Here is a 25,444-nt window from a genome sequence, read left to right as displayed (position 1 = left end):
TTAACCCAACAAGTTGTGTACTACAGAAATAATGATGAAGGCAGATGGCAAGCAGAAACATGAGACTGAAAACTTTCCCAGAGAAGAGCAATCATTGGAGCACGGTGCAGAAAGAGGCCATTTTGCAGCATCTGTGCCTGACTTTCTTTCCTAATATCCCTGGATTTTATTGATTTCCCTTGCCGCTGTTAAAGCTGTTGTTTCATTCCATCGGGAAGTTGTTCCAAATTCTGAACTCTTACTGTGTAGAAAAAGGGCTTGCATCAAGTTTCTTCCTGCCTTTTGCCGACCTCCTTAAATCTTTGCCACATCATCAACCCTTCAGCCAAAGCAAACAGTTTCTCATCGTGTTCTCTACCGAATCCCACAATGACTTAAATACCAGACCTGCCCTTAAACTTCCCCGCACTGTAAAGACATCTCCATGCAACACCAGTTCCAGCGGTAGCAGGGGTTGACTTAGGGGAAAAAAATATATATATTCTTGGAACTTCATGCAGAACTTCACTTTGGACTACCCTGCTATCTGCAATTTCCCAGCAGATGTGCTGCAAAAATCAGAGCATCGGGTCTGTGCTGGGTTAATTTACATTGTTTAAAATTAATCAACATAATATATCTGATCTCCTGGTGGCTCAGCACTTCAACTCCCCCTCCCACTCCCAGTCTGACCTTTCTGTCATGGGCCTCCTCCATTGTCATAGTGAGGCCCAGCGCAAATTGGAGGAACAGCATCTCATATTTCACTTGGGAAGTTTACACCCCAGCGGTATGAACATTGACTTCTCCAACTTCAGATAGTTCCTCTGTCCCTCTCTTTCCCCTCCCCTGTTCTCCCACTGTCTTCCTGTCTCCTACTACATCCTATCTTTGTCCCGCCCCCTCCCCTGACATCAGTCTGAAGGGTCTCGACTCGAAACGTCACCCATTCCTTGAGATGCTGCCTGACCCGTTGAGTTACTCCAGCATTTGTGTCTACCTTCAATAATAACTGTAATCATACCCTTAAATATACTTATACATCTAATATCCTTAAGTATTTTTATTTTTTAAACGTTCAGTCATTTTTACTTATTCAATAATATGACTGATGTTTATAGGTTTTCATTAGTTTTGGATGCTCAGAGACATTCACGGGCATTCAAGCCCTTCTGCTGATGTTGATTAATGGTTTTGATGGTGAGGGGGATGGAGCTGTGTGCTGCTGGGAAATTTCTAGGCATGGGGCTTGCTACTATCAGAAGGAAGTCCCTGCATTGTGGGAAGATCTGGCTGATTGGCAACTAGTTTTAAGGGCCAAACTGTCACTGTAAGAGGTAAATTGTGAACATGTGTTTTTCTCACTGCAGGAAATGCCATGCTTTTTCATGGGCTCTGTAAAACAAACCTTTATTTTGGAACGTAATGTACTCCACTTCACTTTGGACTACCCTGCTATCATGCCAAAGGAGGTCATTCCGGATAGATTCATTTTGATGTTAGTTGCCAACCTATTCTTGTTCTGTCTCTTTGATTTTCGTTTCTTTTTTTATCTCTTCTGTACTTATTAATCAAGCCGACATATGTCATGAGGCATCTTTTTTTTAAACCTGATCTCATTCTCTAATGCTTTGCCATTTTGACTTTGCTTTCCCCCTTCTCTTCTTGTGGAAATGCACTCGGACTGTATCCAAACTAGCTTCTCTCTCACAAATCGGCAATTGGTCCACCACATCTCTGTCTGAAGGTTTGACTCCAATCCAATTCAATGATGTTCTCCCCCACTTCATGTAAGTATTGTATTATTCCAGTATGTTTTTTGTCCTTTTATAGAATTAATATAATACTTATGACTTAAAAACAGAAAATGCTAGAAACCCTCAGGCGCAATCTATAGAAAGTGAAACAGAGGTAATATTTCAGTCAAACATCCAGTATTTTGATTTATTTCTAATACTTATGATTCTTTCAGCATTGTCCCTGACGGCTTTCCACCCTTCACTTCATGACGTTCTTCACCCGAGCCACAGTTCCCCAGGCTTAATCCCAGCGATGCATCCATCCTGATTGCCCAGTGAAGATACTAGTCAAAGCCTTCCACTGAGCAAAATATACTCATCCCCCTCCACCGACCCCACTTCCCCTGTCACTACCCTTCGCTTAAATCAGAACCTGTCGCCTTCAACAATGTAATAAAGGGTCTCATTCTTTTTATAGTCCTGTACTCTTAAGTAATTTCCCCATTAGTATTTAATTACCTAAATATTGCAAGACGCGATGGCTGGTTGCATGAGGAGAATGGCAACAGCTAATGTTCAGGACAGTCCAAGGCATCATGGTCAGCATAGACATCGTGGGCTGAAGGGTGTGCTCTATGTTCTATGTATATTATCTTGTTAACAAAATAATGGGTTTGTATGTCCTCGGAGTTTGAAGCCCTAACTCCATTACCATTCACCAGCCACATGAACCCATTTTCATTTCCTTGAGCACACAGATTTGGGAGTGATGTCGAGATTATCTCATATTTGAAGTTATATGATGGTGGCACAGCAGTAGAGTTGCTGCCTTACAGCGCCAGAGACCTGGGTTCCATCCTTACTACGGGTACTTGACTGGGAAAGAGCTAGATAGAGCTCTTAAGGATAGCGGAGTCAGGGTGTATGGGGAGAAGGCAGGAACGGGGTACTGATTGAGAATGATCAGCCATGATCACATTGAATGGTGGTGCTTGCTCGAAGGGCCGAATGGCCTACTCCTGCATCTATTGTCTATTATCTATTGTACAGAGTTTGTACGTTCAACCCATGACCTGCATGGGGTTTCTCCGGAATCTCCGGTTTCCTCCCACACTCCAAAGAAGTGCAGGTTTGTAGGCTAATTGGCTTGGTATAAATGTAAATTGTCCCTAATGTGTGTAGGACTAACGTGCGTGCAGGAATCGCTGGTCAGCATGGACTCGGCGGGCCAAAGGGAGTGTTTCTGCACTGTATCTGTATCTCTAAACTAAAACTATTTTATACTGTCCTATCTATCGTTCCATCATCCCATCAACATCTTAGTTTTTGACTGTACAATCTTAGTCACTTCATTCTAGTAACCTCGGTTCCATTGCAGTTCACACAATTGTTCTTCTTGTGTTCTTCACATATCTTTCCACATCATTTAGAGATGTTTTTTCCATTTTTATTTCTTTAAATTCGACTTGTCTGGATCGTCTTTGTTTCATCTGTGCTTTCTAAGCCCTGGAATATATTTCACCCTTCATGTTCAATCAAATATCTTTAACGACATCCTCATCTATGAATTTATTGCACATTATTCCTTAGTCAATTTACTTAAGATCTTCCATTATCCCCTTGAAATTAATATTAATTCTTCAAAATATTACTGCAGTAAAAATGGATTATGCATGGAGAAAACTGGCATTTAAAATAAATGTATTGCATTCGGGAAATTCATGCAACAGGACATTTCTTATTTCCTCAAAAAATGTTAAAAAATATGTGTAGTACATTCCCAGCAAGTTTATTGTTATAGATAAAACAATTATTTCAACCAGACAAATTTCAAAAGTACCAACTGACAACATATCGGGCCCAAAATGGGTGGCACCGTGGCACAGCGGTAGAGCTGCTGCCTTAGAAGCACGTAATATTAAATTAAGTAAAGTCATTTGAAGATACCATAAAATACTTGTGTTTAACCAATATATTCACCGTCAGGACATTTGACAGGTAGATTGGAGGCGACAGTTTGACGGTCAGGTAAGCGTGGGAATTTTCACGATGTTTATGGCCATCAGCGATTACATTTCAAGTAGGCTCCCAACCCATATATGCAACCCAAAACCAGATATGCATCTCCCGTACGTTTTCAAAGAATGCCCACACACCGCACAAAAATCCATTCAACCACTATTAAATTTAAATTTCTTAATACTGCTATTAGTAAACTGGAAGTAAATCCAGTTCATGCCTTGTTACCGTGAAGCTTGGCTTTCAAGTAACCAAGGCAAGATGTTATATTTCAAAACTCTCAAGTAATTACCGACTTGTCAGTGATTTCAGCGAAAATTAGGAAGCCGGAGAAGCATTGATAAACGTGGGAATTTCGCGATGTTTCCGAAGACGGTGTAATCTCGACCTGACTCGGCATTGTCGTGGTCATTGGCGTAGGGTAAAAGAAAATTTTGGCGATCTGCTACGACTTTGACAGTTGCCGGCAGTCGCCTGAAAAATCGCCTAAGTGGGACAGGCCCTGAAAGGGCCTGTCCCACTTAGGCGATTTTAAGGCGACTGCCGGCGACTAGGCTGTCGCCGACAGTTCACCGGGATGAGGCGGGCAAGATTGTGATGAGTCTTCCAAGAATCGTAGTGGATCTCGGTGCGTCGCTGAGAAATCATCCGGTTTGAAATTTCTCGGCGACAGCTGGCTTGTCAGCAGGTATCGTTGCATATTGTGGGCGCTGTCGCATGCTGTCCCCAGGTTTGCAAGGTTTGCAAAGCCTGAACTTTATCATGACATCTCATTCAAAGAGTTTTTGAATAAAGTTGATTTTGGTGATTTAAAAAAAAATAGGTGTCAGAATTTATTAAATTTGTAAGTACTTTATCATGACATCTCATTCAAAGATTCTAGTCGCATTCATTTTGACCATTAAAATCAAACGCTGACACATGCGCTGCGCTCTGAGAACACTTTTCATTCATTTATTTAGATCAATGAGGCAAGCACATCCACAGGCATTTCACTACGTTTATTAAAGGCCAAAGCTCACACATAAACAGACACTACTAACACAAAGATAAACAAAGTTTTACTGCTATGCTGTTTGTAGGGGGTATACACACCTGACCATAAGGACAGCAAGGTCCGGCCAGACCATTTCACACATCACTGTCCTTTATGGTCAGGTGTGCATACCCCCTGCAAACAGCATAGCAGTAAAACTTTGTTTATCTTTGTGTTAGTAGTGTCTGTCTATGTGTGAGCTTTGGCCTTTAATAAATGTAGTGAAATGCCTGTGGATGTGCTTGCCTCATTGATCTAAATAAATGAATGAAAAGTGTTCTCATAGCGCAGCGCGTGTGTCAGCGTTTGATTTTAATGGTCACAATGAATGCGACTAGAATCTTTGAATGAGATGTCATGATAAAGTACTTACAAATTCAATAAATTCCGACACCTATTTTTTTAATAATCACCAAAATCAACTTTATTCAAAAACAATATATTCCTATGAAAGATGGGTAAATGCATGCCAAAATACATATTTTTTAAACGGACACTTCACACGAATGCAAAATATACCTAGAAATTTCACTGGATGGAACTTGCTGTCGGTTTGTTCACGTGTGAGTTGTGCTTGTGACACCTCCACATAAGTGCAGGTTTTCGTTGGTTGTCTTGCTTGCCGTGGTCCCTGTCGTAGTGGACGTCCTAGGTAGCGAAGACTGAGTCGCCGGTTGTCGTCAGCTTGCCGTCGCCTATGTGGTAGGTTGTCTTAGCTTGTCACGGGCATTGTCACGGTCATTGTCGTGGGCATTGTCATGGACATTGCCGTAGGGTTAATTTTTTCGGCGATCTGCTACTACTTTGACAGTCGCCTAAAAAATCACCTAAGTGGGACAGGCCCTTAAATGCATCTAAGAGAACCTAGCAAACCTGGGGACACCACGCGACAGCGCCCACAATAAGCAACGGTACCTGGCGACAAGCCAGCTGTCGCCGAGAAATTTCATACCGGTAGATTTCTCAGCGATGCGCCGAGATCCACTACGATTCTTTGAAGACTCCTCACGATCATGCCCGCGACACCCCGGCGAACTGTTGGCGACAGCCTAATCGCCGGCAGTCGGCTTAATATCGCCTAAGTGGGACAGGCCATTTAGAGCGCCAGAGACCCAGGTCTAATCCAGTCAGAATGGAGTTTGTACGTTCTCACTGTGACCATGTGGGCTTTCTCCTCGTGCTCCGGTTTCCTCCCACGTTTCAAAGACGTAGAGGTTCATAGGTTAATTGTCTTCTGTATATTGGTCCTGATGCCAGTCTACGGGGTGATCGCTGGTCGGCACGGACTCAGTGAGCAGGTAGACCTTTTTCCAGGCTCTCTCTCTAAAATCTCTAAAGTCAAATTATAACATTGTCTCTTAAATTTCTTCCTCTCAGTTCCAAACTAACTCCATCTTCCAACTTCCTCTTTGTTTACTACATTACATTTATCACTGTTGACGATAAGATGTTTGTCAGCTGTTGGTGTTACATTTCAAGGTGAGTGCTCTCATCTATTATTACAGATTTACAATGCAAATTTTAAAATCACATCAATTTAGAAAAACAGCTCTATCATCACAGTGATCAACTGACTGAAAGCGGGAAGAGCATTTGCAGCCTGTCACTCTCTGATTGCAAGATAAGCAAAGTAAGTAAATGCCCCTGGGCTTTTGTAATTGTGTTTCCTTTATCTGTAAATAGTTGTATTTTATGCATCTGAATGGCAGCTCCTCCAGCACTGAGGAACTGGAAGTCAATAAGTGAATAGGAAGGAACCACAGATGCTGGTTTAAACTGTAGACACAAAATGCTGGAGTAACTCAACGGGACAGGCAGCATCTCTGTAGAGAAGTAATGGGTGACGTTTTGGGTCGAGTCCCTTATTCAGACTGATGCAAATGCAGACTGGTAGCTTGAATGAACCACAAATAAGATGGTCCATAAGAGACATCTGGAAGCCTTATTTTACATATCAGCAAATTAAATGAACGGATTTAATTAATTCCACCTCAAACTGCCGCACACTAGAACATGCCAAATAAATATGTTAAAATGACAAAAATACTTTCACATCTCAGCATTTATTGGTTTTGGACCCCCCCCCCCCCCCCCCCCAAACGATTTGAAATACTTCCACAGTTTGTTTCCTCTTCTTACCACGGGTGATACAGTTAGAATCATGTTAATTAATGGCTTTGCCACTTGAGCAATCTGATAAGGAAAATGATGTGTTGCCTCTTTCTGGAAAACAGCCTTTCTGCGCCATGCAAGTATATATACAGTACAAGGTTGCCATATTAATGTATCTGTCCTTGATTTGAACTGTACTGCCGTGGAAGATCAAGAACCCATCTTATTTCCCTTGCAAGAGAATGATCCTGCTCAAACAACACACAGTCGTGGTAATATATCGCAGCATATAATATATTGGAAACATATATAAAACACACTCATGCACACACATAACGCTGAGCAAACAAAATCAAAGCAGTGGGTATCAAACTGCTGGAGGAACTCAGTAGGTCAGACAGCATCTGCGGAGGGAAATAGACGGACAGCATTTCGGGTAGGGAGTCTTCGTCAGACTAATGGAGAGGAGATTGCTGGTAAAAAGAGGTAAGAGGAAGGGGTGGGGCAAGAGTCGAGAAATGATAGGTGGATCCAGGTAAGAAAGAACTGTTGAGTCAGGTGGGGAAGAGAAGTAACTAAGTTAATGGACCTGAATAAGACTGTTGGATTATACGTTGCCGTTTTGTCCACCCCACTATAGTTAAGCTGTCCGACTCATAACGAAGCTGCCTGGTAGACAATGGAGCAGAAAAACTGAGGGACCTGATAGACATGAACAAATTCATGAAATAGTTAGAAAACAATAACAATACAAATTTACCCACACTGATGAATGATTCAGTAACTCAAAGTTTTTATTACAAGAAATCAGGAGCAGTGACCACTGTCATTGCACGTAGAGGCAGTGAACATTTTATTGTAAAAAAAAATTAATCTTGCTAAAATTGTATTCAAGAATGCAAAGGAAACACATATTGAGGATATAAATAAGAGTAGGGATTAGATACGATGGGATTGCTAGCGCGGATCAGATGTGGGAAGCCATTCCTACTGCAATTGTGCATCACATGCCCAGTCTGCTAAAGGTGATGACCGTTTTAAGCATGTTTTAATTCTCTTACCTTTTTGTGGTAGTTTCATATTTTTTATATATGTATTATGTCAATGTGATTTACAAATTCAAACTGTAATTGGATTGGCAGTGACGCAGCGGTAGAGTTGATGCCTTATGATGCCAGAGACCCGGGTTCAATCCCGCCTACGGATGCTGTCTGTACGAAGTTTGTATGTTCTTCCTGTGACTGCGTGGGTTTTTTCAGGGTACACTGGTTTCCTCTCACATTTCAAAGATGTACAGGTTTGTTGGTTATGAAATTTACAATAGATTAACCATTTTCCTGGTGTCTGAGATATTATGACATGCAAAATACAAACATACATAAACGTTATCGTTTTAGGAACCTGATAAAGGTTTATAAAATTACAAGTGGCATGGACAGGATAGTCAGTCAGTCAGTGTCCCTTTCCCAGAGAAGGGAGGGGGTGGGGGTCTAGAATCAGAGAGTACAGATTTAATGTAAGAGGGAGAATTTAATGGACATCTGACGGCCACGTTTTAATAGGGCGGATGGTGAATGACTGGTACGAGCTGCCAGAGGAGATGGCAGAGGTAGATATAATTACAGCATTTATAAGGCATTTGGGCGGTTCCTTGGATAGGAGAGTAGAGGGACTTGAGCTTAATGTAGGCAAATGGTATGAGCATTGATAGGCATCATGGTCACCATGGATGAAGTGAGCTGACGGGGACCTTTCCATCCTGTACAATGTTATTATTCTATGAACTGTTGAATCTTCAACTTACAATAAGGATAGGCCGATGTGCCTTCACCTCTTGGCACCAACTCTCTGTCCTGCTCGCTGTTCAGTGAATCCCCGAGTTCTGTATCTGTGTAGTCAAACACCCAGGTAAGAAATGGAATGGAGGTCAGGTGCTGGAGCATTTGACTGGCCACAAAATTGCTAGAATTGTCACTTAGTCTCATCACATACTGAATTCCGGGAACAACATTAACACACGGTATAAGCTACATGTGTTATAAGTAAAATTAAAATGTGTTGAATATTTAAACCTTTTTTGTAATATAGATGTACAGTATGTTGCATACACAAGTAGTGTGAATACATTTCTCAAATATCAACTCCCATTTTCTCCACTCAATCTCCACGCTTACAATTGATAGAACATGTCGGCAGTGCTACATTCCCAATCCTTTCCTGAATCTATCACTCCCTCCACAATGCTGCCACTTTCAGATAAACTGTTACAGGCAAAAAGGTCTGTTACAATGTGCTGGGAATTAAGATAACCCCCGACACCGGTATTAATCAAGAATCTATCTATCTCTGCCTTGAAAATATGTACAGCATCTGAAAAAAAAAACCCTCAAAGGCCTTTAGCAATGGCAACCTGTCAAAAGACCATCTGAGCACTCTTGGGAGAGCTCAGATTATGCCACTGCTCCCAGCTAGTTCCATTTTGAGAGAGGACTCTTAGGAATGAAAGTCAGTTTCCTCAGCTCCGCTTATTTGTGGCACCGTGGGCATTGCATTAGAGCAGTACGGTAGATCCAGTTGCTCAATACTCACTTAAACCAATGGTAAAATGCACCATCTTCACCCCTGGAATATAAAAATAGCACAAAAAGTAAGGAAATTTGTGTTTGGTAGATTATTTCTTTGTTGTAACAATGCTTCTTGGCAATAAATCTTATACCGTTGGAAAGCCTGTTTATTTCCCTTTTAAATGGTGCCACATTTGTAAGGAACATGCATTTGTGGGATGAGCAGCAGAGCTGAGTATATGGGTTGCGCCCATGAAAAATTTGCCAAATCTTCTCTGCCAATGCCAAACAGCTTATTCTGCTGTTGCTATTGACGCTTGTTTTGAGCTTCTGGTACCCCCAGGTGCTGACAAGAATGGGATGCCATCCTACAACAGTGTGTGACCAGGCTGGTGACCAGCATGAGGAGGAGGTGCCAGGCTGTTATGGCTGTGTATGGTTCTTCCACACGCTACTGTGGCTCCTGTTTATTAAATGAATAAATTGTTAAATTGCCAATATGTCTTGTTTCTTCAGACTTCAATCATCCAATCCACCAAACAATACCGAACAAGAGTCAATGGCAGAATAAGCTGTTTGGCATTGGCAGAGAAGATTTGGCAAATTTTTCATGGGCGCAACCCATATACTCAGCTCTGCTGCTCATCCCACAAATGCATGTTCCTTACAAATGTGGCACCATTTAAAAGGGAAATAAACAGGCTTTCCAACGGTATAAGATTTATTGCCAAGAAGCATTGTTACAACAAAGAAATAATCTACCAAACACAAATTTCCTTACTTTTTGTGCTATGTTTATATTTTTTCAAACCATATGCATCTCTTATACAGCTAAGGCTGATGCTCCAATTGATGTTGATTTTGAAGCTGTACCACATATGTTCTGTGGTTAGGTAAGTAATGTATACTTTCTTCTGATGGAATGGCTACATGTTTCATGTCCTAATTCCATCAGGGAAAAGTATACAGAGCATCTAGTCCATGAAAAATAGGACAAAGCATTCCATAGCGGAAACTTGGAAGATTCAGGGATAATTCAATAAACACTCTAGAAATTGGAGCATAAAAGTTGAGATTGGGACGCAAGGAGGTGCAGTAATGTTAGACGTTGAAGAAAGAGTGTAATGGAGAACTCTGCACCTGCCTGCAGTGCAACATCCAGGATAAAGCAACTTCATTAGAATCTTATTCACAGTGCTGAGTCCCCTCCCCATTGGCACACTATTGTTTGGTAACTGCCACCGATAAACAGGCCAAGTTTTCTCAGCAGAACTCCCCAAGCATAACCTCTTCTTCTCTTTCTTCTCAGGCAGCTCCTTGGGATGGAGGATGGTTTGCTTCTGGTCCAGTCAGAGGTGATTGACAAAGCAAATTTGGGACATGGACAATTTGGCCAAAGGTGGGCCAGTAGGTGGCTAATGGATGGGCAAGTGGGTAGTCTGGGAACTAGTGTGCTGCTTCAGCAAGGCTTCTTTGTGCTCCTGAAACCTAGTCAAGTCAAGTCAATTTTATTTGTATAGCACATTTAAAAACAACCCACGTTGACCAAAGTGCTGTACATCAGTGCAGGTACTAAAAAAGAACAGACAATGGCACACAACATAACAACACATACATAAACAGTTCACAGCGCACCCTCAGAGGGCCTCAAACGCTCGGGAGTAGAAATAGGTTTTGAGCCTGGACTTAAAGGAGTCGATGGAGGGGTCAGTTCTGATGGAGAGTGGGATGCTGTTCCACAGTCTAGGTGCTGCAACTGCAAAAGCGCGGTCACCGCTGAGCTTAAGCCTAGACCGCGGGATAGTGAGTAGCCCCAAGTCAGCCGACCTGAGGGACCTGGAGATAGGGTGGTGGGTTAGAAGATTTTTGATATAGTGGGGGGCAAGCCCGTTTATGGCTTTGTATGTGAATAGGAGGAGCTTGACGTTGATTCTGTACTGTACTGGGAGCCAGTGGAGAGAGGCCAGAATCGGGGTGATGTGGTCCCTTTTACGGGCACCCGTCAGGAGTCTCGCTGCGGCATTTTGGACCAATTGCAGGCAGGACAGGGATGATTGGCTGATCCCAGTGTATAGGGAGTTGCAGTAGTCTAGGCGGGAGGAAATGAATGCGTGGATGATTTTTTTCAAGGTCGTCAAATTGGAGGAATGGTTTGATTTTAGCTATGGTGCGAAGCTAGAAGAAGCTGGCTTTTACCACAGCATTGACTTGCTTGTCAAACTTTAATGCAGAGTCAAATATCACGCCAAGGTTTTTGACATGCGGTTTGACTAGGGAGGATAGGCTTCCAAGGCTGCCTGTTATCGTTTTGATGGAGTCCAGGGGGGGGGGGGGGCGAATAGGATGACCTCAGACTTGCTCTCATTTTGTTGAAGGAAGTTCTGTGCCATCCACCATTTTATGTCCTCAAGGCAGTGCATGAGGCTGATTAAATTTGACCGGTTGTTGGGTTTCAGGAGCTCCAAATACTCAGTGTTCCCTCTCTACATTACATGGCATGGGCAGCATTCTCAAAAGTTGGTGTGTACTGCACTAATGAAAAGATAGTTTCATTTTGTGAATGTTGAGTGCAAATTGAAACCTCTTGTATGTTTCTGCGCATGAGTTGATATTTTGTGCTTGCAGATCAAAAAGCTAATTGATTGAAACACAAGGCTTCCCTTATAACCACTACATAAGGAGGTGCCTGGAAACAATCTGCACACTTCCTTCCCTGTCACACGGTATCTTACCTTGGAAATGTATTGCCATTCATTTATTATTATAGAGTCATAGAGTCATAGCGGGGAAACAGGCCCTTCGACCCACCTTGTCCACACCGGCCAACGTGTCCCATCTACACAAATCCCACCTGCGCATTTGGCCCATATCCCTCCAAACCAGTCCTATCCATGTACCTGTCTAACTGCTTCTTAAACGTGGGATAATCCCTGCCTCAACTACTTCCCCTGGCAGCTCGTTCCATACACCCACCACCCTTTGAGTGAAAAAGTTGCACCTCAGATTCCTATTAAATCTTTTCCCCTTCACCTTAAACCAGGGGTGTCAAACTCATTTTAAGTCATGGCCGGAATGGGCAAAATGCAACTTCATGAAGGCCGGATCAGTTGTGCACGCGCAAACGCACACATGCGTGTTCCCACAGCTTTCGTTGCGTTCATTTTTTCAACCTGCTCTCATGTGTCTCAGTCTCTGCGATAACTACAAAGTGCTTCACTTTACAAATTTCGTTTCTTATGAAGAAGATTGTCTAGCAAGTATTACTTTTATGATTGGTATCTAAGCCCCACTTAGGATGTGGAAATAATGTTTCCAGTAATAGGAGAGTCTAGGACCTTAGGTCACAGCATCAGAATAAAAGGTCATACATTCAAAATGGAGATGAGGAGGAATGGGTGGTGAATCTGTGGAATTCATTGCTGCAGACAGTGGTGGAGGCCAAGACATTGGGTATTTTTCAGGCAGATTGATAGGTCTTGATTAGGTCACAGGGAGAAAGAAGACAATAGAATGTGGTTGAGAGAGAAATTAGATCAGTCATGGTTGAATGGCAAAGTATTGATGGCATAAATGGCCTAATTCTGTTCCCCTGAATTATAGTCTTCCTACAGTGTTTATGTTTTGCCCACAATGGGCTGGCTGGGTGGTGAACAGCCAAACAGCAGCTACCTGGCATGGTAAAAGATGGTCTGTCCATCATCTCACCTGAAGGCCCCACTCCCCATCCTTCTCTTTATGTCTTTCTTCCTTCCCCCCACATCTTCTCCCCTCACCTCTCATGTCCTTCTCTACCCTCACCTTCTCCCTCACCTGCCCTCTCCCTTCCCTCATCCCTAAACACCATTCCTTCTCTCATCTGCTCCCTTGTTCACCCCTCCCTCCCTACTTCCTTTCTTTACCACCTACTCCCCCACTCCCCTCCCTCAACACCCTCTCTTCCCTTGCTCATCCCTAAAAACCCTCCCTTCCCTCATCTGCTCCCCCTTCCCTTCCTTTACCGCCACCTTCTCCCTTCTCTTCCCTATTCCCGCATAACTACCAGCACGTCTTCACATCCCACCTAACCTTAACCCAAACCCAGAGCCCCCACCCTGGAGAGCAGCTCAGATTCTAGATCGCTAACTGCGGCCCCATTCACAGCGCGGCGACTTCCCACCAGCCTCTATCCACGCACTCACCTGGGTCTCAGGCACATGGTGGCGGTCTCTGTGGATGCAGCCCAGGCACTTCCCAGTGTCCACAAGAACGCTGAGACACCCCACGTTCCACAGCGCCGGCCCCTTCCTGCCCGCATCACCGCATGGCCTGTCCGGGGAGAGAGCGCGGCGAGGGAGAGAGAGAGTGGCGAGAGAGAGAGAGGGAGCGGAGAGAGAGAGAGAGAGAGAGAGAGGGAGCGGCGAGGGAGAGAGAGAGCGCAGCGAGAGCGAGAGAGAGAGAGAGAGAGAGGGAGCGGCTGCCATACAGATACATAATAAATGGTGGCGAATATACTTTTTTTTCCCCAAATCATCCTACGGGTGGGATTGGACCCCTTCACGGGCTGGATGCAGGCCGGTAGTTTGACACCCCTGCCTTAAACCTATGCCCTCTGGTCCTCGATTCGCCTACTCTGGGCAAGAAACTCTGCGTATCTACCCGATCCATTCATGATTTTATACACCTCTATAAGATCACCCCTCATCCTCCTGCGCTCCAAGGAATAGAGTCCCAGTCTACTCAACCTTTCCCTATAGCTCAGACCTTCTTGGCCTGTCAACATCCTTGCAAATGTATTGGGTCTAAATCCTGGACTACAATAATACATCAGTTCAAAAAGCTGGCTCACCACTGGCCTTACCCAAGGACAATTACTAATGGACAACAATTGCTGTCTTTTTATCAGCAGTACTCGCACACTATCAGCGAAAACAAAAGTATGTTGAAGAACAATGATATTATGAATGGCAGTAAATAAATGTGTTCCTTTTATTTACATTCTGTAACACTTCTTAACTACACCAATCTCATTATACTAAATTGAATATCAAATTTCATTTGTGTTCCACCAGCTTGTAATTGTTCTAAATTGGTCTTTTAGGAAATTAAAAGATAACTCTTGTCCAAAGCAATGGTGTTTTTCTTGCAGCTCAGGAATATCTAGATTTTTTTCTTAAAGCAATTAAATATAATTGACTAAAAAACTGTTCTTTGTGTTGTATTACTTTTTCTAATTGTTCCTCATAGATTCTTGGCATGAAGTATTCAACGATATTATAACTCTCCAATCCCGAGAATGAAACAATTAAAGAATCTGGAAATGTAATGTTGTGATCTATGAGATGCTTGTGGATAAATGCCAAGGCACAGTAGATCATTTGGATTTATTTTGCATTCTTTGTGCTTTTTTTAACTCTCCACATAATTGTGCATCTACAGGTATATGGATAGGATAGATTTAGAGGGATATGGGCCAAATGCAGGGAAGTGGGACTAGTGTTGGTGGGACATGTTGGGCAGTGTGTGCAAGTTGGGCCGAAGGGCCTATTTCCACACTGAATGACTTTATAATGACCTAGCATGAGTGAGCAGCCCATTGTTACTTAATGCAATCCCCATTTCTTTTGAGATGAGGAGACACTGTAGGAACCCCACTTGTGGGAGAAAGACTTGAAAAGTCATGAATGTACAAATGAGTTGTTAACTTTTGGCCTTAATGGAGCATTTTCAGCATTCCACATTTTCCTATTAACATACACAAACATTCATTTATAATTAGTTTATAAACTAATTAATTGGAACTGCACTGCATTCATTTTTACTAAGTGTTTAAAGCTTGGATGTTTCTTTAATCCTGATTCAGCTCTTTTTTTTTCGGCTTTCCTCATCGAGGTTTTAGCTCTCAATCTCGTTGCGAGGTGCTAAACAATTAGGAGAAAATATTCTTGTTCTATTATTTAAATCTGTGATGATTTTTCCCCTTGGTGAAACAAAAATGTATAAAAATACCCTTGAATAAAATCTGACAATGTGCACTTTAACCACATGTAACTTTTTCTATTACAAATCTCAAATTGTGGAGTACAGCGGCAAATAAATGCATGATGGGTCTTTGTCCCAAACATTATGGAGGGCACTGTATATACACAGGAATTAGATCTCACAATAATTTAGCCCATTGTTCCTTCATTGCCACAAAACAGATTTTGATTCAAAGGATTGCCAAACTGAATAGAAAAGCATCATTATATTAAAACATTTTGATAGGGATTTATTTTTAATCTTAGAATGATATTACCCCATGTCCTTCAAAAATAGTTTGTTCTTGCACAGGATTCCAAATCCCAATGAAATAAGGACACAAGAAGCAGATTTCCTGTGCTCTGTATAATTAAATTTTAAATGCATTATCATTTGGTGCTGAAGCTGAAATCTCTTCCCCCATTCAATAGGGTAAAACTGAGCCATGTCTGATAGGTGTTATCCATTACATTTGATATATCAATTAGAAATCATTTTCAATTAATTGTTAGTGATCAAAAATATATAAAGTAAGTAGGGTCAATCCGTATGAAGTCAATAAAAATCACATGTAGAATAATTTTCCCGTTTATTTTCCAATGGTTAATCTTTGAAAGCTAAATAAATAGGTTTTTCTTCAAATGTTTTTTTTAAAGTGTAAATAAAAAAGACTGGCTAGTGAACATTAATAACAGGCACTTATCACACAACAGTTGTTTTTATAAAGACACAAGAAACTGCAGACGCTGGAATCTTGAGTAAACACCAAAGTGCTGGAGGAACTCAGCAAGTCAGGCAGCATCTCTGGAGGAAATGGACCATGTTTCGGGTCCAGACACAAAATGTCGCTTGTCAATTCGCTCCACGGATGCTGCTTGACCCGTTGAATTCCTCCAGCACTTCGTTATTTGCTCTGCTTTTTAATAATGAGTTAGTAAAATGTATGCAATAAACAAAATTTGAATTACATTTTAAAAGTGCGCAACTTTATTCAATCGGAAACTGAATTCCACATGAATATTAACGAGGCGTTCATTTTTAACTGGCAACTTTTTTGTTTAAAAGTAGATGAAAAAATCTTTTAAAAATCCAAAGTGTATAATAAATACTTTTATTTGTACACATCCTCTCTGATTATGCCTTGGTACCAGAGAACTTACAGACATTAATGTAATACTTTTTATTTTAAAAGAGAGAAAGAGACAGACTGAGTAATTATAGGCCAGGCAGCCTAACATCAGTGGTGGGTAACTTATTGGAAAAAAAAATTCAAGGGACAAAATAAATCATCTTTTTGAAAGGCATTGATTAATCAAAGTCAGTCAGCATGTTCTTGTTAAGGGAATGTGTGCCTGACTAACAAATTATTTTTTGCGGAAGTAACAAGAAAGCACACTTGCAGTGGAGTGTGTGGATTTTAGCAAAGCTTTTCAGAATGTCTCAGAAGATAAATTAGCCAGGAAAGCAAAAGCCCACGGGATTTAAGGGAAGGTGCCAATTTAAACGCAAAGTTGAGTCAACAGGCAAGTAGGAAAAATAACCAGCAGCACTTTTGGACAAAGGAAAGATGTTTACAGTGGTGTTGATGAGCACAGTGATGAGGAATATGGCAAAATCTGGGTTATTTTCCAAAGAGCTGTGGAAACTGGCGGCAGATTTAACCAATGTTTACAACATTATTATGGATCTACTGTAGAAACAGTGGATACCTATTTCCTGAGTAAAAGGATGAGAAACTGAGCAGCCTAGAGTTGAAGGCTCACTTTACTGTCATAAATTTCCTGACAATGTCATTCTCATAAGATTACAGCACAAATTCATGGCATCGTTAAAATTAGGGTTGGGTTTCTCAGTTGATTTAATGTCATTATTACCTGAAATCTACTCTAAAGCTTGACTGAATATTTCAGACCTGAAATTAGCATTCCGAATTTATTAAATCTCATAACTCAATTTGGTTCATTTTCAGGTTATAGAATTAACTGGTATAAAAGTGAAATTATGCCAATAATGGAGCATAATCCGGCCATACTTCAACAATTTCCTTTCAAAATTGCCTATGAAAAGTTTAAATATCTTGGAATTTACGTGACTAGGAAATATACTTCTTTATTTAAATCAAATTTTCCTCCTTTACTTGTTAAATTACACAGAAATATCCAATTTTGGAAAACACTTCCTATATCATTAGTTGGTCGTAGTAATGCTATAAAGATGATCTTTCTGCCACAGCTACTATACTTATTTCAAGCAATTCCGATCTACCTTCCAAAAAAGTTTTTTAAAAAAATTGATTCAATTGTTACTAATTTTATTTGGGACTACAAGACTCATAGAATAAATAAAAGACACTTATGTAAGTCTAAAATTAATGGAGGAATTGCTTTACCTAACTTTTTATTTTATTATTGGGCGGTTAATATTAAAAATATAACCTGCTGGTTGGATGATTCTGATCAACAACCGGATTGGTTAAAGATGGAGAAAGAGGATTGTTTACCATTCGATATTGGTGCGATCCTCTTAGCTCCAATAAATTTAAATAAAAAAACATATGGAGGTAATTCCATTATACATAGTGTTATCCGTACCTGGAAACAATTAAAGCTTACGTTAAAATTGAGTAAATTATCTGTTTTCCTTCCTATTGCGAATAATCCTTCTTTTAAACCGTCTGTCTTAGATAGAGGCTTTGCTCAATGGAAAAGTTATGGAATCAAAAGGGTGGGAGATCTTTATCATAAGGGAACTTTTCTTTCGTTTCAGGAGTTACAGCAGAAGTACGGATTACATGTTAATAATTATTTTAGATATTTACAACTTAGAGATTATGTAAAATCACACATGCAAGAATATAAGTTTAGAGGTCCAGAAATACTTGATGTATGCCTGAATCGACATTATAACTCAAATAAATTAATATCTTTTATTTACAATATTCTCCTTGACATTGACATTCCGTCATCAGAATCTTATAGACGAGCATGGGAGGACGAATTGAATCAAGTTATAATGCAAGATATATGGGATGAAAGTTTACAACATATACATCAATGTTCATTGAATACTAGACATTCCCTAATACAATTTAAAATAATACATAGATTACATTATTCGAAGACGAAATTAAATAGGATTTTTCCTAGTATCTCTCCTATGTGTGATAAATGTCAATTTCAAGAAGCTAATTTAACTCATATTTTCGTAACTTGTATAAAAATGCAAAACTTCTGGTTGGAGATTTTTAAAATAGTTTCTAAAGTTATTAATAAAAAATTAGATATGGACCCAAAATTAATTATATTAGGATTATCAGAACATACTACAAATTTTACAGTAAGTCAGGTACATTTTCTTGATTACAGTCTAATAACTGCGAAAAAACTAATACTTAAATTTTGGAAAAAACCAATAACCCCCACAATTAAAATGTGGACTATGGAAATGACAGAGACCCTGCATTTGGAAAAAATAAGGTTTGCCTTAATCGACAAACCTGAGTTATTTTTTAAAATATGGTCTCCATTTATTGAATTTTTAGAAAAGTAAATGGGCTTGGCACAGGACTAAAATAAAAAAAAAATTTAAATAAAAAGTTGAAACTTGAGTTGGGGGTTGGATGTACAGCTGTGGTTTTTGTCTCCCGGATCTACTCCCGTTAATTTTTATTGTTAGATCCTTTTTTCTTTTTTTTTAACCCTCTTACTCTCTCTCTCCCCAAGTTTATAGTTTTATATTTTTATTTTTACTTTCTCTCTTCAAAAATTTAAAAATTGAAGCTATGTAAGAACTTTGTAACAAATGTGTTTTTTCTTATTTCGATTTGTACATATGCTTTTCAAAAAAAATAAAAAAAAAAATTGAGTAATTTGTGTTACTGATATGTTGTGCATCGCATAGTATCGGGCAATCAATAGTTTACTGTATAAGCGATTAATAATATATTTGAGATTGTGAAACTAAATATTGCAGTTCCAGTAATATTTCATGGGTTTGTGCATAAAATACTTAATTACTCCCCTTTCTCAATCTCTCTGTTTCCATCACAAGGCCAGACTATCGACTGGTATCTACTACAAACCCACTAACTCCAACAGTTATCTTGGTTACACATGTTCCCACCCTGCTTCTTGCAAGGACACCATTCCCAACTCTCAATTTCTCTAGTTATACGGCATCTGCTCCCTGAATGAGTCTTTCCACACAAGGATATCAGAGATGTCTTCTTTCTTTAGTGTAGTATCCCCCCTGCAAGGATAGAGTTCCTTGGTCCTTACCACCAGCCTCCGCATCCAACACATCACACTTCGACAATTCCACCACCTAAAATGTGATTCCATCACTAGTCACATCTTCCCATCCTCAACCGTTTCCGCATTTTGAGCATCCACAAGCCACGTCACCAGTTTGATAAAACACTCTTCATTGTCTCATTATGTGTAATTCCAATAATATTCAGGAATTTAACATCAATCATAACAAAGCAGCTCACTTGACCAGCATCACATTCACTGGCATTCATTCCCTCCATTACCCGTGCATCATGGCCACTATATGTTGTATTTTAGACTTTATAGATAAAGTGTGGAAACAGGCCCTTCGGCCCACCGAGTCCACGCCAACCAGCGATAACCCCCATACACTAGCACAATCCTACACACTAGGGACAATTTATAATTAACAGAAACCACAAATCTATACATCTTTGGAGTGTGGGAGGAAACTGAAGCACCCAGAGAAAACCCATGCAGTCACAGGGAGTGTGTACAAACTCTGTATACACAGCACCATAGTCAGAATCGAACCCGGGTATCTGGCGCTGCAAGGCAGCAACTCTACCGCAATGCCACTGTGCTGCCATTTCAAGTGAATGTAGCAATTTGCCAAACCTTCTTTGAGTATATTCCAAAGTTCCAACATTTACAGTCTTAAAGGATAAGGGCAACAGGTGCATGGGGATACTACCAAGCCTCCAGGACATGCAACATACAAATATATCGCTTTTCCTTCATGATGGCTCCTTCAAAAATCCTGAAAGTCCCTCTCAGCATAACGATGGGCATGCCCTCAACTCACAAACCACAGTAGTTCAAGAAAGTGGGTCACAGTGAAATTCTCGGGCTAATTTGGGGTAGGCAACAAAAGCCGATTCCAGCAATACCCACGTCCAACAAAAGCATTATAAACACTGGAAAGATATTTCATGCATCTTGGAGAGAAAGGGAAAATAAATGTTTAAACGCACAGTTTCCTGACATTAAGTCTTATGCATTGAGAAAAGGACACGATGTATACTAATGAGCATTGTCTTCACAAATACTGAGATATTTTTGATGAAATGCAAACCAAATAGTAAATTGATAAATTAAAATTTGAACTTCTCTGGGCTTTGGTTTGTTATCAATGTTCTGGGCTTCTGTTCTTTTCTTATCAGCAGGGGGCATCCTTACTTTTCCGGTGAACACGACTGCTTGTCTCCATCCATATCCAGTAATAACCAAAAGGAATCAAAAAGGGGCAGATTTTTAAAGCGGATTTTCATTATGTCTTTCATTGTCGTAAAATATCCCAAATCATATCTTTCAAAATGAATAAACGAGTCATAAATTAAAATTGCTGCCAATACCTGCCAAAATGAAAACGATCAATGTCTGTCAATTCAAATATACTTCTACAACCAATATGATTTCCTTTTTTATCTATGTTTTACAGATATATTGAAATAATGCTTTCCATTAACAGGAGGAAAAATTAATCCAGTGTAATCAACGAGGAAACAGCAAGCACTCACTGTGCAAATATCATGATCGATGCATGCAGCTTTCTGGATTAATATCTAAATCATCATTTTGCAATGACACAACCCATTTCTGTGAACCTTTCCCGATTCGTGTTATTCATAAGCCTTCGTTGGGCAAAGATAATAAATTTCAAAACTTTGAACTTTCAAAACTACTCTTCAAGTTGCAAAAGGGTTATTCTGTATATTGTATCACTTTTAATATCTGACGATAAAATATATATTTTTCATTATATCTGAAATTGAAAAAAAAACAACAAGATTTTAAAACCCATCAAAGATGCTTTGTGGCTCTCCCAGAAGATTCTACAGCTCTAGAAGCCAACATGTGTCACTATCTAGATGCAGAGAGAGTCACAGCTACAAGGGGTGGCTGCCTGGAATACTGAGTCTAGTCCATCATGTCTGTATATTTGGATGCTCAGCAAAAGTTTATTTGTTCAACCCTGCACAGATATGTGACATACAATATAGCTGTATAGGTTATATTGTAAACAGAACATGCAAACTGGTTAAAAATAGTTATATACACTAACTTTCATGAAAGATACATTGGACCTCTGGAAGGTGGATTCCAACAAAATGAGTTTGCTGTACACCACTCCAACATTTATCTTTTATCTTTAAGAAAGAGTACAAAGCACATAGTGATATGACGCGATTCCCTTGAATCATCGCATTTTATAATGTTTAACATAAGAAAATAACTGCAGATGCTGGTCTGAAGGGTCTCGACCCGAAATGTCACCCATTCCTTCTCTCCTGAGATGCTGCCTGACCTGCTGAGTTACTCCAGCATTTTGTGAATAAATAACAATGTTTAACGATCATAATGCTGCAATGATACCTATCAATCCAACCACCACCCCACCCCCTGCCCTTCAGTGTCCCCACACCACCAAAAGGTGGGGCCAGTCCAACTGTTATGTGCTGCATGTAGATTGTCATCTCCATTATATTGGTTTCACCATTGTGTTGATTGAGATGAATTACATTTATCTAAGAAAAATTAATGTTTATCGGGTTGCTCTCTGTTCACTCCGATGTTCAATATTTAATGATTCTAGCTACTGAAACGGAATATTACCAGCACTATATCAGCCGGAGGTAAAGTTCTAACAGTTGTACGCCCAGAATTCAACATTCGAACTGGGAGATGAAGTATAGAGCCATAGTTTTGTTTCACCTGTTCGGGTCTCGTAGTAAAAATAGAAAGGAAATAGCACTCGGAATCCATGTTAATACTCCAACAACTTATCAGAGAAACTTTTTTTAAAAATAGCCAACAACTAAATCCATGCTCAATTTGCAGAAATCCGAGGCAAAATTCTACTCTCTGACCGTAATAAATCACAGCAAGATGCAAGACAACCAAATTATAAGCATAAAGATTATATGCACATTGTTCTTCTATTCAAGCATTATGCCATATTGTACTGAATTATTATTCTTTTGACGCTTAATTGGTACAACAGCAAAATGTAAAACAAATAGAATTATGGACTCATTGGTAATTCAGTGTGGATTACAAGAAAAAAAAATATTCAGCGAAACGTTGTGCAAAATACCTGTCTGGTTTTCAAAGAGTTAATCTTTACTCTCAATGTATGGTAGAATTTTGTCTTGGTGTACAGGGATCGCACACGGATACACACGAATAGCGTGAGGTTCAGTTTCTATTCTTGTCTACCACAGATCGCGTTATCATCCTAATGCGAGCAGGAAGTTTTAATCCTGAATTAAATGCAATATTTCTGATTGGGAATATTTTGTTAGAAGTCAACACTTATAAATGCAGTAAAATGCATCAATCTCAATAGTAGGGTGTTCTCCTGATCCAGACTTTAACTTGCCTTACAATCTGGAGGCTGTGTTTCATTACAAATGAATAAACTGAATGAATCGCCTCTGTTTAAGGATATTCTTTAAATATTATTATGCACCCTCTCTATTAGCAAGGAGCATATTAATTGTAATAGCAGGAAGTTTAAGTTGCATTCTGTGGCCAGGAAGGGGAGTTGGACACAGTGAGATAAGGAACAATGGTGATTCTAAGTGCTAAGGTATTATTCTCGGCGACCGCCTGCCCTGCTGCTGCCTTGTTCTCACCTTGTGAAGACACGGAGAGTTGTACATAGAGCCCCAGGTAATGCAAAGCTCCTATAATCACTCCAAACATCCCCATCTTGTCTGCGACGCTCTGTGTCTCACATCGGTCGGAAATCCGGAGCCGGGTCTGGGATAAGCTGTGCACGAAGCTGAAGCTGAAGCTGAAGCTGAAGCTGCCTCTCTGCTGCTGAAGCTGAAGCTGCCTCTGCCTCTGCTGCGAGCCGCTGTCCGGGAGCTGCTGCCTCTGCAGTTACTTGCTGATATGGCGGAGGAGGCGCTCCTAGCTCAGCCGTGCTGAGCACGTGGGCGCCTGGTCGCCGCGCGGAGTGATTCACTTTTCCCCCTCTATCTAATTCCTGGTGTTCAGGAACAGCGTTTGCAAAGTCTAACTTTTGCACACAGAGTATTGCAGCTTTCAGAGACCCTCGTTGTCAACAGTGAATGCAGTAAATCCCACGATGTCTATTGGCCTCTCTGATGACCCAGTGAGAGCCCAGTGCCCTCACCTCAGGTTGTGGAGATCATGATGGGGTCTGACCAGCGATTCTGGCAGCTTTGCATTACCACAGTTATGTCCAATTCCTGGCTTATTCGTGGTTGGAGGGCTTGGTTCAGTGCAGTGATTAAGGGAGCTCTGGAGCTCTGCTTTGTATGACCGTGCCCATGTACATGGTGGGAGCTCGGTTTGGAGGTTTGCGTTCCTTCTTCTCAGACAGATGAACCTCCAACCCAATGCAGCAAAACCAAGTGGTCCTCTGTGAGATTATTATTGAGCAGAAAGACCGACAGAATGTCCTGCATTTTGTCACTCTCTCGGCTGAGAGAGTGATTCGGTTTCCGCCTTAGTGGGGAAACAGGATCCCTACTCAAGGGTTGGTTTGTTTGTAAAACTTTGCCGGTGAGTTCCAGTGATATTACGGACCCGGCTGCATTTTTTAGATCTTGCGTTTAAAACGTCCCTCTGTCTCTCCACACCCCTGGAGCGCTCAGTGCCCAGTGAAGTCCATTTGAGTGGGAGCTACTGTGTTGAGGGGGATATCAATCTAATTGTGCAGAGCAAGGTCCTTCAAAAGTCCCAATCGATCTGAAACGTTAACTCTGTTTCCTCCACTGGTGCTGCCCGACCTGCTGAGCGTTTCCATGTTCTGCTTTAATCGGAGACCCCACATAGAGCCATCAAATGATGATAAGATCATCTGTTTCAGGAACGAAAATTAACGATCTGGGGCAGCACCCTAACATCAAACCTTAATCCTCTTTCCCCCTCCACGGTCGCTGAATGACCACAACGTTTCCAGTTTATTAAAATATTCTTTTAAACATTTTTTTAATCTCCTGCAAGTGTGAATGGCAGAGGATTGAGCTGTGGTGGAGGGAGACTGTCTGGCTCAATAAGTAAATGTAACTTTAAACATATATGTATTTCCGGTCCTCCAAAAGATGAGAGGGAACGTAGCTTCTGATGCAAGCGTCGGTTGACCGTGCATCGCTCAATGCACCGTTGAATTGTTAGGTATGGGCTCAGTCCCCGGTGTTGGAACTCTAAACACAGGTTTTCATAGAATCTGAATATTATCCAATACGTAAAATAAAACGTAAAATGATCATATATCTGCTAACTGTTTAACATATAATAAACAAGATGAAAAAATTGTCCTCAATTGATTGTCACCACATCAAACGTGTTTATGGTTAAGTCCAGCTAGCTGACGGGCTGTTGAAACAGGAGGCAATCGAGATAGAGACACGAGAGACTACAGATGCTGGAATCTTGAGCAAAAAATAAAACAATCTGCTGGGCAAATTCAACGACAGGCAGCATCTGTGAGGGAATGGACAGTCAATGTTTCGGATCGGGACCCTTCTTCAATACTTCCCGGACGGGAACATCGTCAGTCCATTCCCTTCTAGAGTTCTGCCTGACCCGCTGAGTTCCCCCAACACCACACCTGCATATTTTGCTCAAGTGACCGAGATACGTTATCAGCGGGAAGGGAACTCAACCGATTCTGACTGAAGATTTTCCAACTTTAAAAGTTTCCCTGGCCCCAGTTATTGCTGGAAATTGTTGGTAATTTCGCACACAGAA

The 25,444-nt window shown here is 40.8% G+C and overlaps 1 protein-coding gene across 2 annotated transcripts in view; it reads right to left on the bottom strand.

Moving 5' to 3' along the window:
- vstm2la (V-set and transmembrane domain containing 2 like a) overlaps window positions 1-23,928 on the bottom strand; it is an 80,188-nt gene extending 56,260 nt beyond the window's left edge. The window contains exons 1-2 of one of the 2 annotated variants that reach the window (XM_078418967.1): window positions 23,356-23,928; window positions 8,690-8,773 (exon numbers count right to left, since the gene is read on the bottom strand). In XM_078418967.1, the coding sequence (XP_078275093.1) occupies window positions 8,690-8,773; window positions 23,356-23,431 (160 nt within the window). In that variant the 5' untranslated portion in view covers window positions 23,432-23,928. The remainder of the gene's footprint in view (window positions 1-8,689; window positions 8,774-23,355) is intronic. The other variant, XM_078418968.1, reaches the window with a different exon arrangement.
- Between the last annotated feature and the right edge of the window lie 1,516 nt (window positions 23,929-25,444).

The sequence above is a fragment of the Rhinoraja longicauda genome, chromosome 22, assembly GCF_053455715.1.
Source record: "Rhinoraja longicauda isolate Sanriku21f chromosome 22, sRhiLon1.1, whole genome shotgun sequence".
Lineage (NCBI taxonomy): Eukaryota > Metazoa > Chordata > Chondrichthyes > Rajiformes > Arhynchobatidae > Rhinoraja > Rhinoraja longicauda.
This window is presented reverse-complemented; position numbering and strand designations above follow the sequence as displayed.